At 39.5% G+C, this 15,997-nt stretch overlaps 1 protein-coding gene across 2 annotated transcripts in view; it reads left to right on the forward strand.

Annotated features, from left to right (window-relative positions):
* LOC122817093 (cadherin-like protein 26) overlaps positions 1–15,997 on the forward strand; it is a 630,240-nt gene that overhangs the window by 385,306 nt on the left and 228,937 nt on the right. For both annotated transcript variants that reach the window (XM_044090256.1, XM_044090257.1), the window contains exons 5-6: positions 11,967–12,111; positions 15,847–15,997. The exon at positions 15,847–15,997 is cut by the window's right edge and continues 16 nt beyond it. In XM_044090256.1, coding sequence (XP_043946191.1) covers positions 11,967–12,111; positions 15,847–15,997 — 296 coding nt within the window. The remainder of the gene's footprint in view (positions 1–11,966; positions 12,112–15,846) is intronic.

The raw sequence follows: 15,997 nt of genomic DNA on the forward strand, positions 1-15,997 counted from the left end.
TACTTACATCTCTCACATTTGTTAATTTTGCATTTAGCCTTGTCATACATTGGGGGTGGGGTGTTTCTAAGATTCTCTTAATTTTTGTCCCTCTCTTAAAAACAACTTTGAGAACAAGTCCCAGTTTTGTTAACATTTCTTCTTTGAAACTTTGTTTTCAATTTTTAGTTAAGAAACTTTTAATAGTATTAGCTTCATTAGTGAAGGTACAAATAAAAGCTTTTTGTAAACAATTGCCAAAAGTTCATAGGATGATACTAGGCTATTGGCCCAAAGGCCCTTATATGCCTAGCCAAGAATTTCGCCCATGTTCCCACAAAGTCAGCTCCTGTTTCCCCTGTCCAGCAGGGACACAGGTGGTATCCCATGGATATATATTCTGTTTCCCATCCAGTCGTCCAGGTTCCTCTTAAAGAGGGCTAGTGAGGTACTCTGTTTGATATGGAGAGGGAGTTTATTCCACAGATGGGGGAGTCTTTGGGGTACAAATCTATCCCACCAACAAGTTCTAAAATGTCACAGACCAGGTTGAGGCCTTGCATCTGGGTTGAGAGAGTGGAGTTTGACTTATGGATATACAGCCAGACACAGGTCACCTCTGAGGAGTCTGTAAGAGACTGAGTAGAGGGACAGGGCTTTTAGCCTATCTGTATAGGATAACTGTTTGAGACCCTGGATTTTCCTGGTATAGTTGTATTTTTAACATATGGCCCTGTCTTGTCGAAGAAGATAGGTTTATATCTAATGTTTCTTGCTGCACATACATTTACTTCACAACTGATAGTGATCTCTGATGTGTACCTTCTGGCTAAAAACATTTTTTTTTAATTTAAACATCTCAACTTTAAAGAATGAATCATCAAATTATTTTCAACAGTCTAATCATCTGCCCATGAACAATGGCTTTTTTTCTGATAACTAGGATGACAACTTGACCAATGCAATAGCTGCTGGAAAATGTCGTTTTCCTACAAATGGTGGACTGAAATGTATTTTTCTGTGAGGCTGCAGCTATTATGAGTTATACATATTCGAACTGAGATAAGAATATATCTTTGCCTGTGGCAGCTTTGACTAACGTGGATAGAAATGGTGGTAGCTTGTTTGCCCAGAACAGTAGTGTGTTGATCTTTGTGCATGTGTTTTCAATGTTTAGTTGAAAGTTGATAGGTCGGTATAGCCAATTACCAAGATATTTGGAGGATGTGGTAGCTTCTATTCTATATATACATAAGAAAGATGGATATATGCCCCTCAATAAAATGCTATCATTTGTTGTTACACCCTGTACAAAACAAAAAAATAGGCAAGCAATATGCTTTGTGTGTCTTATTGATTTATGTTCTAAAATGGTCTGTTGCAAACTTTATATACTTTAATAATGATGGTTATACATTAATATTGTATTGTACTACCATGATTCTGATTAGCTTCAGCTTCAACATTTGCAATACTTCATTGAACCTTAAGATAGTAACATTGCACTGCATCATTATGTTCCCCGAGGATGGTTCTTTACTGAGACAATCCAAGCCCTAGCTAGCCAATTACCCCATAGCTCCCCTGGCCTTGATAGTACCATCCCTATGAACCTACTCTCGTTCAGCTTCCAGCTAGTGTCCACGTCACTTATCCATACCTTGATCAAAAAATTAAAACCCACCACACTCTCCGCTGATCAACTCCCCATTGAGTACCTTCAAAAATCAGCTGATGCTATTGCCTACCCAGTATCAATACTAATCGTACCATAGCAGAGGCTAAAATTCCCACCATTTGGAAAACATCCTACATAATCCCACTACATAAAGGAGGCTCCTCCACTGAATTCTTCAATTATAGACCAATAGCTATACTTTCTCCACTTGCAAAGATTATGGAAAAATGTATGCACAAACAACTCATGCACCACCTAATCCAGAATCACCTCATGGCAGATACCCAACACTGCTTCCATCCACACCACAGCACTACTTCAGCCCTACTAGCTTTTACCAATGCCATAAACAATAACTGTAACAATAATCACATATCCTCAGCCCTCTTCTTGGATCTTTCCAAGGCATTTGACATGGTTGACCACCAACTTCTGATTCACACTTTCTGTATAGATTCTAAAGCCCTTCAGTGGTTTACATCCTATCTCAATGGGAGGCAACAGGCTGTTCTCTGGCAGAACAAGCTCTCTAACCTACTACCTAACACCCTTGGAGTACCACAAGGCTCCATACTAGGAGCCTCTACTGTTTTCCATCTTTATTAATAACTTGTATACTGTCATCCCAAATGTCAGCTGTATCTAATATGCTGACGACTCCACCCTGATTTGCTCAGCTACATCTATAGATTTATGGTCTGCTACCCAGTCCACCTTTAATACTATAGAAAACTGTCTCTCTGAACATTGATTGATACTAAAGCCCCAAAAAACTAAAATGCTGTTATTCTCATCAACACAAAGGTCTGGTGCTTTTACCTTTACCATAAATGCAAATGATGACACAATAATCTCCCCAAACCCCTCTACAAAACTGTTAGGTGTCATTATTGATAATAACCTAAAATTCGACCTACATGTAAACCAATTGATCAAAACCATCAATAAAAAACTAGGGTCACTTTAAAGAATAAAAGCCTTCCTCACCCCTCCATCCAAAATTGCCATAGCCCGCTCTCACCTACTTTCAACACTTCTATATGCATCCCCCTATTCTCTAATCTAAACAAGACTGTACTTAATAAACTCTCAACCTGTTATAGTCATATTGCCAGGTTTGCCACTGACCTGTCTTTTAGGACACACCACTGCATCAATCTTAACCAGCTTGGGTGGTTTGAACTGCCCACTCTAATCCAGTATAACTTACTGATTATGGCTAATAAAATCCTTTATAACCTGGATAATACTCCGGCACTTAAAAATCTTATCACCCCCTATAACAATCCATGACTGCTTCAATCCTCGAACAGACTACTACTTCAGACAATCAAAATTAATAATGCAGCCAGTGAGTCTCTCTTTGTAAACTCTGCAGGCAGAGCCTGGAACTCACTTCCAGCTGATATTACTTTGCTCTCCTCCCTAGGCCAGTTTAAAACTAGACTCAAACAACATCTGGCACTAAACTGCCTTTGCCACTGCGACAAGCCTGGCTAACTCTCATCAAGAATGTGAAAAATCTATTAATCAGATTACTGTTGAATTTACCCCCTGACTGTCACCAGGGAGTAACTCTAACCTGTTGAACTTGTCTATTCATGTTTGCTTATGTATTCTTTGTCTATACCATATTTGTAATATGTTTTCATTGTTTTTATTGTATCTGCTTACCTTGGAGCTTTCCTCCCTGGGCCTCCACTGAAAATGGACATAAATCCAGTCGGACTATAATTACTCAATATATATTCAATTAAAAAAAATCACATTCCAGTTAACTCATTTACTCCGGAGCAGCTCAGAAAAAGCTGCCTGCTTAATTCCACCATAGGAACAACAGTGCAACCTGAGCTCATTTTCAGAAAATCCATTTGTAATACCATACAGAAAACAAATGTTCATAACTCTTTAACTATAAGAGCTATACTAAAAATGTAAATGTGAAAGTTGTGCAGCAGCCACTGACCTTTCCAACAGTGTAAATGTTGATAGTGCATATCAAAGTCATTATTAAATATTTGGCAAGGAATGTTGATATTGTGCATATTTTTAACTTTTTTTGGAAAAGTAAAGTACAATATCTTGGTCAATGTACCATATAGACCCATACACTTTGCATTTAGTTTGTTAGAATGAATGTCAGCTTTAAAATGATATCTTAACCATTACTGTGTGATGCTCCTTTATGGAGCTATTTACAGAAATATTATTAATATAATATTTCTCATAACTGATAAATAAACAAAGCATAATATCTCATCACCTTTAACAGACAGAGCCTACATATCAATGTAGAAGTTGTGTGTCTCAATGTCAGCTTCAAAATGATGCACCATCTGTATCATCACCATGTTCCCTTGCAAAGATATGGGCATAATAATGAGAAGTATTGGAAATGTATAATTTTCATAATTCTACAAGACTAAACAAACTGTGATATCTGTACATGTGTAAAGTGCACAGACACAGTTCTTTTACCATGTTGTAACATGTAACACTGTCTTCAGAATGAGGTATTACTTGGCAGACTGGCATACTCCCTTGCAAAGTTATTTACCAAAATATGAAAAAAAAAACTTAATTTTCATAACTTAACTCCAAAAACAAACGTTGATATCTGCACATTTGTATAGCATACAGGCATAAATATTTTACCATGTTAGAACCAGCAATAGTGTCTTCAAAATGATGTATTACTTAACACTTTCAGATTCTCCCTTGTGAAGTTATTTACTAAAAGATGAAAAAAATCATAATTTCCATAACCTAAGTCCGAAACAAATTTTGATATCTGTACATGTGTACAGCATACAGGGACAGTCCTTTTGCCATGTTGGAGCTATCAATACAGTCTTCAAAATGAGGTATTACTTAGCGCATTCAGATGCTGTCTTGCAAAGTTATTTACCAAAATATGAAAAAAAAAATCATAATTTCCATAACCTAATATGAAACAAACTTTGATATCTGTACATCTGTACAACATACAGGGAGAGTTATTTTATAATGTTGGAACTATCAATACTGTCTTCAAAATCAGGTATTACTTGGCACACTGACATGCTCCCTTGCAAAGTTATTTACCAAAATGTGAAAAAAATCATAATTTCTTTAACCTAAGTCTGAAACAAACTTTGATATCTGTACAACATACAAGGAGAGTTATTTCACAATGTTGGAACTATCAATACTGTCTTCAAAATCAGATATTACTTGACACACTGACATGCTCCCTTGCAAAGTTATTTACCAAAATATGAAAAAAATCATACTTTCCATAACCTGAGTCCTAACAAAACTGATAACTGTACATGTGTACAGCATTCAGAACCAGTTGTTTTACCATGTAGACACGTATGATTGTAAATATACACATTCTTGGTGTAGCCAACATACTGCTGAATGGGTACATGTAAAAAGAAAAAGCAAGGTAAGGACCGCCACTCCACTAATGAAACCAGGACAGGCATGGGACTACTTCAGTGGCAGGCAAGGCCATCTGATCTGTCAGATAGTTGTACTGGCTACCCACTCAGACAGCTGATACCACTGCAGTCTCACAACCTCCTTCAGTGTCAGCAGTCTGCCTTACCTTTGCCTTTTCCTCTTTACATGTGTCCATTCAGCAATGGACCTAAGGGATCAAGTTCTGTATTAGTAAGCCCTTCTTGTCATCTAACCTGTACACATGCCTGATAAAAGCAGACTAAAAAAAGCAGTATTGCAGGATGGTCACTGACATATTAGATTGTACGTGGTAGCACTCTCCTGAAACAGTTGTTGTTTTTCAGCATCCTCACCAGCTCCTTACCACAGTTATTTTCCAAACCTAGAAAAATATATTTTACACAACACATTTCATAATGGAGTTTTACTTACTATACTGGTCCTACTTGGTCATGGGTGTTTTCCATTCTTCTCACAAGCTGCATGTTACCAAGCCTGCATAGCTTTCCTCACTTTAAAAACTTGCCAAACTTTTAACCCTTCATTCCCAGTGATAAAAACATTTTATTCATGGGAAAGCAGTTCTTTAAATAATTTATAAGTTACAAATACAGGATGTCATTTTATTTATTTGTGTATATTTGTATCAATAAACGACATCCTGCATTTGTAACTTATATATTATTTAAAGAACTGCTTTCCCATGAATAAAATGTTTTTATCGCTGGGAATGAAGGGTTAGTCGGAGCCAAAGATCATTCAACCGGACTTGACGACTCCTCCTCCAAGCCATACTGGTCTCTCGGAGCTGAAGGAGCCAGAGCCAATGCTTGTCGAATCCATTGAACCGAGACCCGCACCGGTGTCATTGGTTCCATGTACATGGATGTCCTCGGCGCAGACTGAGGACGCTAGGAGCCGACACTCTCCTGTTGGGTCCGGGGAGGATAGCCAGACCGATTTGTCGGTGCCGACTCTTCCTCTCAGGGCTTCGGCTCGGATGAGCTCAGCTCCTACTTCGGGCTCGGAGCCTATAGTTTCAGAGTGGGAGGATGGTACTTCCCCTCCGGAGCCGTCTACTCCTTCTTGTTGTAGCCATGGTGCTTTCGATGCCGTGAGGAGAGTTCTGTCTCTCAAGACTTCGTCAGCATCAGTTCGGACTTCCTTCATCCCTCAAGTACCTGTGTCCACTTTTCCGTCTACCGGTCCACCCCAAGCATAGAGACCCTGAGCCTCAAGTAGCCCCACAGGGAACCCCCTGTTCTTCCAAGACCTCCCCAGATCCCCCCACTGAGGAGGTACCCAGGAAGAGACTGTGCAAGAGGAGGCACTTGGACTCCCCACAGTAATCTTTGACATCCGACACTGACTTGGATGAGTCAGAAGGGTCCCCTCGATCCCCCTCTGAGGATATCTCCTTTGCAGAGATATTGGAGATCCTGAATCAGAGGGGTGGTTGGCAGTCCAAAACCCCTACTGAGGATGCGTTAGTACTCTTGAAGGCTTTTGGCTATCAACCTTCCACTTCTTGGGTGTCTCTGCCTTACGATGAGCTCATGGAGCTGATCTCTCATAAGGCGTGGGAGTCACCAGAGTCCATGGAACCTGTCCCTCGGAAGCCGAATAAGTTCATATCTGCCCCTGTGGACAAAGCCTTTTTAACCAAAGGTGTGTCTGTTGAAGCCATGGTGGTAGCTGCAGCCACCAAAAATGAAGTGTCTGAAACATCCGCATCTATCTATCCTCCTAACAGAGATTTTAGGATCATGGATAGATATGGAAAACAAATGTTTATTTCAGCGACTTTTTCCCTGCGATCGCTGAACTACTTAACCCATTTTACCAGATTACAAAGAGATCTCCTGAAAGAGCTAGGTGATACTCTTCAGGGTACAGTAGCTGCAGGGGTTGCAGACAAGGTCAACACACAGCTCGCTACCCTAAACTCAGTGGTAAACTCATCCATGCGTCTCATATCGTATGCAGCTGATGGTTCGAGTAGAGCCGCAAGTTCAGGCATTGCTCTTTGGAGACAAGCCTGGATCTGGTTCTGTTTCTTTTCAGAACCCTTTAAGTCTTCTTTTATCAACACCCCATTTGACGGCCCATCACTGTTTGGGCCTAAAGTAAAGGATACTTTAACCAGGTGTGAGCAGGAAGGCAAAACCGTATCTGCCGTTGGAGTCCATTTTCCTACCCCAACTCGGCCCTATCCCAAGGGCCCTAAAGGTGGGAAAATGTGGTTCCGAAAAGCACAGGGAGCTTTTCAGGACACACGTGAAGAAACCCCCTCTAGAGGCAGAGGAGGGGGTTATAATGGAAGACGCCATCCGTGCAGCAGAGGGGGTCCGCAGCAACAGGGTGACAGAGGCCAGTTCTCTGCTCAGCCTTACCAGCGCTCCTGAATGGAGGCCCGGCTGTCTGGCTCTGGAGGCAGTCGGGGGGTTGCTTATCTTTGTACATAGGAGCTTGGCTAAACATAACATCAGACACATGGGTAGAAAGCATAATTTCCAGAGGATATTTCATTCCGTTCTCCTCCCCGCCCACTCCTGTAAACAGAATCCCAGATGTTCCACCCAGTCTCAGGGAACAAGCAACTGTAGAGGTCCACAAATTGCAAGAAAAAAGAGTCATCCAACCAGTCCCAGCAGACCAAGTTGTATTTGGAACTTTCTCAAGATTCTTTTTGGTACCAAAGAAAACAAGGGACTGGAGACCTATCTTGGACCTCAGCAGACTCAACCAATTCGTAAAGAAAGAGAAGTTCTGAATGGTCATGCTTCAGACCATTCTTCCCTTTCTAGGGAGAGGCGATTGGATGTGCTCCATAGATCTCAAGGATGTGTACTATCACATAAAAATGAACAGATGCTCCAAGGATCACCTGCGTTTCTGGCTGGGTGCCAATCATTACCAGTTTCAATCCCTGCCCTTTGGTCTCACTACAGCCCCCAGAGTTTTTACCAAATGCATGGCAGTGGTCACGACTCACCTGGGGCATCTAAGATTCCAGGTGTTTCCATATCTAGAAGATTGGCTCCTCACCTCTACCACCAGGCGTCAATTGACTCAGGCAACACAATATACTCTGACACTCTGCCAACAATTGGGCATTATGATCAACTTCAAAAAATCTGCCTTGTCGCCATCGCAGCATACCGTTTTTATAGGAGGAGAGTTAGATACCTCAACCACCACTCTACGTCTTCTAATCGAAAGGGTCTCACTTCTTTGCCAACATGTCAACTCACTGGTATCAAAGAACAAAGCTACAGCAGCAGAGGTCCTGAAAGTGCTGGGTTTGATGGCGGCAGGAATCCTGACTATACCACTCGCAAGGATGCACGTGCAAATCCTTCAATGGCTCCTTTTCGCTCAGTGGTCTTACCAGAAGCTACCAGTGCACCACATGAGCCTCATTACAGATTCTTGCAAGAGAGACCTTCGGTGGTGGTTGACATCTCTTCATGTTACGATCGGAAGACCTTTTGTGTCCTCCCCCCTGTAGCCACTGTGACCATGGACGCTTCCCTGATAGGGTGGGGGGGCATTTTCAGGGAAAGACTGCCCAAGGCACATAGATGGATCAAGAGTCACATGGAGTTGAGAGCGGTACTTCTGGTGTAGCAGTACTTTCAGCTTTCAGGACTCTCTTCCTCTGGGGACAATTGCAATTCAGACGGACAATATGTCAGTGGTCTGGTACTTGAACAAACAAGGCGGAACCAAGTCTTACCCCCTTTGTCGAGAAGCACTCAGGGTATGGCAATAGGCTGTGTCATCCCACCATTTTCTGATAGCAAAGCACATCCCGGGGAAATCCAGTGTGATAGCAGACAAGCTAAGCAGGGCAATACTGTTGCCTCATGAGTGGTCTCTCAACCAACGAGTTGTGGATCTGATTTTCTGCAAATGGGGCCAGCCTTGCTGCGACTTCTTTGCCAGTCACATCAATACCAAATGCAGAAGCTACTTTGCCCTAATACCACCTCTGGGATGTCCACCGAGAGACGCACTCGTACACAATTGGCCTCCGGGTCTCCTATATGCATTCCCACCAATTATTCCTTTGATACCCAAGGTTTTACAGAAAGCAAAGTCACTGGGAAGGACAGTTATCCTCATAGCCCCCTACTGGCCTCGACAGATTTGGTTCCCCTTCCTTCACCATCATCTACCGGAGGATCCATGGATCCCGGACCCAGTTCCGGACCTTCTGACACACCCGTCAGGGGACCTCCATCCTTCACTGCAGTCTCTAAAGCTGACTGTTTGGCTAATCCACTTCTAATTGCCAGACTTCATTCGCTCTCAGATGATACAAGACAAATCCTTTTGTCTTCTCACAATATACTCTCACTATACTGCAGTAAGTGGAACAGGTTCTAAATTTGGGCCAATACACAGAAAATTGACCCTTTCCGAGCTCCTCTATTGTCCATTTTAGAATTTTTGACAAAGATTTTTAAAGAAGGAGCAGCAGCTGCCACAATTCAAGTCCAGTTAGCCGCCATATCAAACTTCCACTTGGGATTAGATGGGTTGAATGTTATGGGCCATAAATTATCTAAGGCCTTTCGTAAAGGTGCCTTTCACATGAGACCTCCTGTCAAAATCCCTTATTCTCCCTGGAATTTAAATTTCATGCTGTCTCAAATTATTCTTCCCCCTTTCGAACCAGCATCTTCTTGTGATCTCAAGTATTTGTCCTGGAAGACTATATTTTTAGTAGCCATCACTTCTGCCCACAGAGTGTCAGAACTTCAAGCATTGTCTATCAGACCTCCTTACATGATTTTCCATGCTGATAGAGTATCTCTCAGAACAAACCCCTCATTTTTGCCTAAAGTCTGTTCCGAGTCTAATATCAATCAGGTCATTGGGTTGCCAGTCTTTTTTCCCAACCATTCCAACAAATTGGAGTACATGCTGCATAAACTTGATGTTCACAGACAACTCAGATTTTATCTTGACAGAACTAAGGATATTAGAAAATCAGATCAACTTTTTGTATCCTTTTCAGAGGCCAGAAAAGGTAATTCAGTGGCTAAAACAACTCTATCCAAATGGTTATCAGATTGTATATCTTTTGTGTATGCGAATGCAAGCATGCCGTTGACACACAAACCTAAGACTCATTCTACCAGAGCCATTTCTACATCTTCTGCATTTCAAGCCAAATTGGCCCTTGACAATATTTGTGCTGCAGCCACTTGGTCTAAGCCTCATACCTTTATCACTCACTACAAAGTAGATAAGGCTTCCAGGGACAGGTCTTCATTTGGTTCTACGGTTCTAAAAAACGTACTTCCATGAGCCACCCAAGATTGAGGGTGCTAGGGACGCTACCCATCAGTGAGAATAAACGGCGAGATTTAACAACTTCACTTAAAGAAGTTATGTACTTACCATAATGTTCCATGTGAGTTGTTTATCTCGCCTTTATTCTCATGTCCCTCCCTCCTTCCCCCTCCTGGCTGACAGTTGACTTAGAGGCTAGTACCAACCTGGTTATTCAATACTTCTTCTTCCCTTTCGGGAAGTGCTTCCTTATACAAATAAATTAGGTGTATATATTCTTGCAGCAAACAAGATCTGAGGTAATTCCAGCAGTGCATTGTGGTATAAGGGGCTTGGTCTGGAGCTACTGGCAAACCTTGAGCTTTGCTATCGGCCGTGTCGGAGCCGAGGATCTGCTCCGAACCCATAATAAAGGCGAGATAAACAACTCACATGGAAGGTTATGGTAAGTACATAACTTCTTTTTAATACTGTAAACAATGGATTTTGTAATTTGTTATATCACTTTCATAACTGAAATTTATTTTTAGTAACTGTGGGACTCAGAGTTTGTGATCTTGCAGTTGTGATAGGATTTCCTCCATAAGCTCATATCTAATCAGAATGTCTCCCATTCTTAATGGCCATGACCCGTATTAGTAAATATGCATTTGTACTGACCGATGTCTAAAGATTCTGCAATGTAATCTGTGGCTGGAGTGTAGATGGATTATATTTTGGTAAGTAAGTGCAAGATTATATACATGTGTAAGAGCAGAAGAGTGAGGAAAACAGTGGAAAGGATGAAATTATAGAAGCTGGATGGGGTAAGAGCCTTAAGTGGTCTCTTATTATGTATTAACTCCTATAAGTTCTCATCTTAAGATTTCTTTATTATTGATCCACTATTATGAAATGTCTTGCCTCTTAGAATCACAACCTACAAATATCAATCTGAAAACAGAATTAAGAGCTTATTGATATAGATTATCCATGTCAGTATTGGGTACCATGTTCATCTCACTAAAGTATAATTACAATGTAAAACGCCTGTGTTACCACAGAAATGCATTGCATTCAGAACAACGTATCCCACCATGCTTAATGAAAATAGCAAGAGACAAGGAAGTAATTTATTTATTAAAATAGCAGCACTGTAATATTCTAGAATCACTGTTGTATAATTGAACCAAACTGTAATTACTTTATTTGCAGACTACCTCAATTTTTTATATATAAAAATGTTTTTAACTAGATTGTGACTGAAAATTGACACAAGTGGCCCATTCCACTTGCCTACAAATAGATAAATGTACCATGTATATCTATATATATATATATATATATATATATATATATATATATATATGTTTTGTGTCCGGTAGAATAAGTGACTATACAGCAAGAAATAAGTAAATAAACAAGTGACCAAATGTACACTTTTTGAGTCATTAAAGTACTTTGAAGACACATGAATGCAAGTACAATGCCGTTGCTTTTAGCTAACACACAAAGACTTCAAATCTTTTCTAATTCTGTATTTGCATGTTTACTAATATCATGTCATTTCTTACCACAGCTGGTGTTTAATGCCGTAAACAGAACAAATTTTCAAACAGACACTCGACTAGGTATTCAGATCCTTATTCTGGACATTAATGATAATGCTCCTCTATTTAGTAAACGTCAGTATTCATTCAGAGTTAATGAGAGCATAGCTCAAGGTAAGATATTTGGATATTTGTTTCAATACTCCTCACTGATTGTGTTTCATTACATTTTTAATAAAGTGGTTTTATATTTCTCTGAATGTTTCATCATGCATGCATTTCATAAATGTTAAGACAGTTTTTGAAAGAATTTTCAATTTTTTTCCCCAGACAAAAACTGTCTTCTCATGGAATCTTCTAGCATACTATATTCTAATGTCAATGAATACTGAAGGACAAGGAAACCTGATTTTGAAAAACTTGTTTTTTTGAAAAATGGGATCACTCTTTATTTTATATATAAGCACTTTGCTATGAACCTGTTACTAAGTAATGTCTTTTTTCTAATAAAAGTATCCTTGAAAAAGATAGTATGCAAACAACACTAGCATCATACATAATTACACAATTAGTTTTCACACACAGACACACACACATTTTATATATATATATAATCTGATGAGCACATGTATATGAGGTATACAGAAACAAAAAAAAAAAAAAAGAAATCAAAATGTAAAAATCACACAGTATGTTTCTGATAAAGTTTGGGAAAGTACTGGAAGAGGGTCCATGTATTAGAAGTGCAGACACTGAATCATTCTAATCCTGATGGAAAGAAACCTTAGCTGCCAGCATCAGTGAAATGCCAATGTCTTTTAGACCATTAGTAGTTTTTACACCAGGAACTGTTTTAAATAGTGCCATTAAATAACATGAAGGTAATAGTGAGATGAATGTGGTCAGAGAGGGGGTTCTTGTATTAATTTAGTAGAAAGTTGGAGTGAGAGCATTAAAGTCTAGAGATGTTTGGGAAGTGAAGCAGAAACATTTAAATGGTTTCAGGGATTCCTGCACAAGCTGAATCCTTGTAAATCAAATGGCTTTTGGCAGTTTTACCAGCATCTGTTATATTAGCTTAAACAAATGAGCTATACATGCTAGAGCTCATACATTTCTGCATGAAACGTGTTATATTGCTGCGAAAGAGAACAGCAACTTTACTTCAACTTCAAGTTACTAAACCTTCTCACCTAACACACCAAAATAATCTGTTACACTTAAACCAAAACAAGCATACCAAACATAAACATTTTTTTTTCTTTCTTACCATTCTGTGGGGATATTGATCCCAAACCCAGCCCTTCCTCCCATCCTGCCTTCCCAGTAGCCTCCAAAGCTATTCCCAAGCCAAATTCTATCTCCTACTCAGCCCACCCATCTCCTTATAAAACAGGGACCACACCACCATCACCAAAACCATCAAAATCCAACCCATCTATTTCAAACTCACCCAAATAGCTTAAATTAATTTCCTTAAATGCATGTAGTATCTATAACAAAATTTCAGAGCACCATGCTTGGATTTCCCACAATACACCAGGCAGTCTTACCATAACTGAAACATGGCTGCAATCCCATATTGACTCTGAAATATCACTGAAATTATCTGAAATATATCTGGTTATAATATCATTAGGGTTGATAAAATTAAAAAAAAAAGGTGATGGAGTAACTTTATTTTACTCTGACCATTTTGAAATCGTACCCTACAACAATAAATTTATTCCTAAATTCTGTAACGCTAAACTCCTCATCTCCCATTTTAAACTAAATAGCCACAATCATTATGTATTGTAGTACTCTATATTCCCCCAGGTAAGAATGCTACAACCCTATAAAACATGCTAAACTGGATCTTGCATAACTTTTTAATGAAAAACATAATCCTAGGTGATGTTAATTTCATTTGGCAGGCTATCTCCACAAAATATCCATCAACTAGCCTTAACTTATTTGGATTCACTCAATTAATTTCCTCCACCACAAGTTATAACTATTTCAAAAACAGTGTATCAATTATCAAATGGATACTGGTGCCCAGTTGCACTAAATATGTCCCCAGGAGCACCCTCACTGATTCCCTCAGTGATCATCCTCCTGTGTATTCAAACAGATTCGGTACCCATCAGGTCAAACATCACTTACTTAGAACTTCCTGTAACCTCATTAATTTTAACCCTGATATAGTTAACAGAATTCTGTGCTCTTTAACTGGTCTAGCCTGAAAAATATCCCACTCAACAAAGTTGTGCATAGATGTAACTCATTTTTTCCTGAATACCCTCAACAGTCTGGCTCCAAGTAGAACAAAAAGAATAAAGAATAACCATGCTCCTTTGTTATCCACTCAAAGCAAATACCTACTGTATGACAGAGATAAATCTTGGAAAGAATAGTTAAATTTATAGATCTCCCCAAAACCTACAGCACTTTGAAAAACTATGTAACCATACTAAAAGGCAAGATTATTGCAGACAAGAAAAACTGTTTCAGTAACCCCTTCCTAAATCAGTCAACCCTAAAAAAAATGTTGGTCTTCTAGTAATAATATAGTCCACTTTGGAACATCCACCACTCCTAATCCTGCTCCTACTCCATCTAAGATAGCTGCTGAATTTAACACACATTTTATAGAAAGCATTAAAGCCCTTACTAATGATTTTCCTCCCAACAGTCCTGACTTGACCTTTCCTCATCCCAACCTCCTACATCAAATCGTACTTCTTAAACTGAAACCCTATTCTCTTTTTTAGTAGATAATCTTCTAGCAGAATACCTCAAGCTGGCTGTCACTTCCATATCCGATCATGTGTCTCTTCGAATGACCAGATCTATCAAGGAATCATCCATAAAGGAGGAACGTCATCTGATATAACCAATTCCAGACTTATTGTCATATTATCCTGCTTGTCAAAAATTCTGTAGAAGTGCATTCTCAAACAACTTCTTCAACATATTCTTCAGGAAATTCTCCTGCCCCCCCCCCCCAAACACACACACAGCATGGTTTTAGACCCACACATAGTACTACCATGTCCTTATTAACTTTCACAGATCCTATTAACAAAGCCAGAGATGAAGGCAAACATGTTGCCTCTGTGTTCCTTATTATACTGACTATTATGCTACGTATTATTTGAAAGTGCATTATAAAATGTGCTATTGTAAATACTGATTGCATTAATACGATACACTGAAGTTTTTCTCTCAGCCTACTCTGAAAAAAGGGCACCTGTGCCCATCCGGAGTTTCCTGCTAAACAAATATCAACCAATAACTAGCTAACTAAATAAATACATTTGAAAAGTACATAAAAAATGCAATATAGACATTTTTCAGAGATGTGACCCAGGTGGGGGTCTTCCCTGTGCTTCCTTACATGTTGTCATATCAAGGTTTCTCTAATTTGTAGTAAATGTGAGTATTCTTAGAATATAAAAAGGGGTTACTTTTGTCATTAGTCTGCACATGTTAAAATTTGGAATTACTTCTCAATGGGAAAGCAACACAGACACAGAGATGGGCACATGCATTGCACTTCTCCCAAAATGTGTGTATGTCAGCTGACTGGATAGTTTGACATTGAAATTCAAACAGTGGTGACATCCCTGCAGTGGCTTTTCTGGAGTAACTTCTGTTAGTTACCTGTAACTCAACTCCCTTCAGGTGGATACATGTGTATATGGATTGAATTATCACTCATTGCAAAATATAAGCTTTATCCATATATATCAAGAACTATGAATACGTCTGTGTGTATGTCTCACACTCAATCATCAAACTATATAGTTTTGTGTGTGTGTGTGTGTGTAACTGTTTTTTGAAAGCTGTCTTAAAATTGTCTTTGCAGGGAATCTACACACAGTAGCAGTTATGTTAACATGTAATTTTCTTTTCCTTCTCTAGGTGTGGCTGTTGCTCGGGTGATTGCCACAGATAGAGATGAACCAGGAACTCCAAATTCAGCAGTCATCTACTCGATTGTTTCACAAAATCCACCTTCTACAATAAATGAGTTCAAAATTGATCCAAATATTGGAACCATTTCTTTCAAGGG

Source organism: Protopterus annectens, chromosome 12.part0, assembly GCF_019279795.1.
Source record: "Protopterus annectens isolate FY-2018-M chromosome 12.part0, PAN1.0, whole genome shotgun sequence".
NCBI classification, from domain to species: Eukaryota; Metazoa; Chordata; order Ceratodontiformes; family Protopteridae; genus Protopterus; species Protopterus annectens.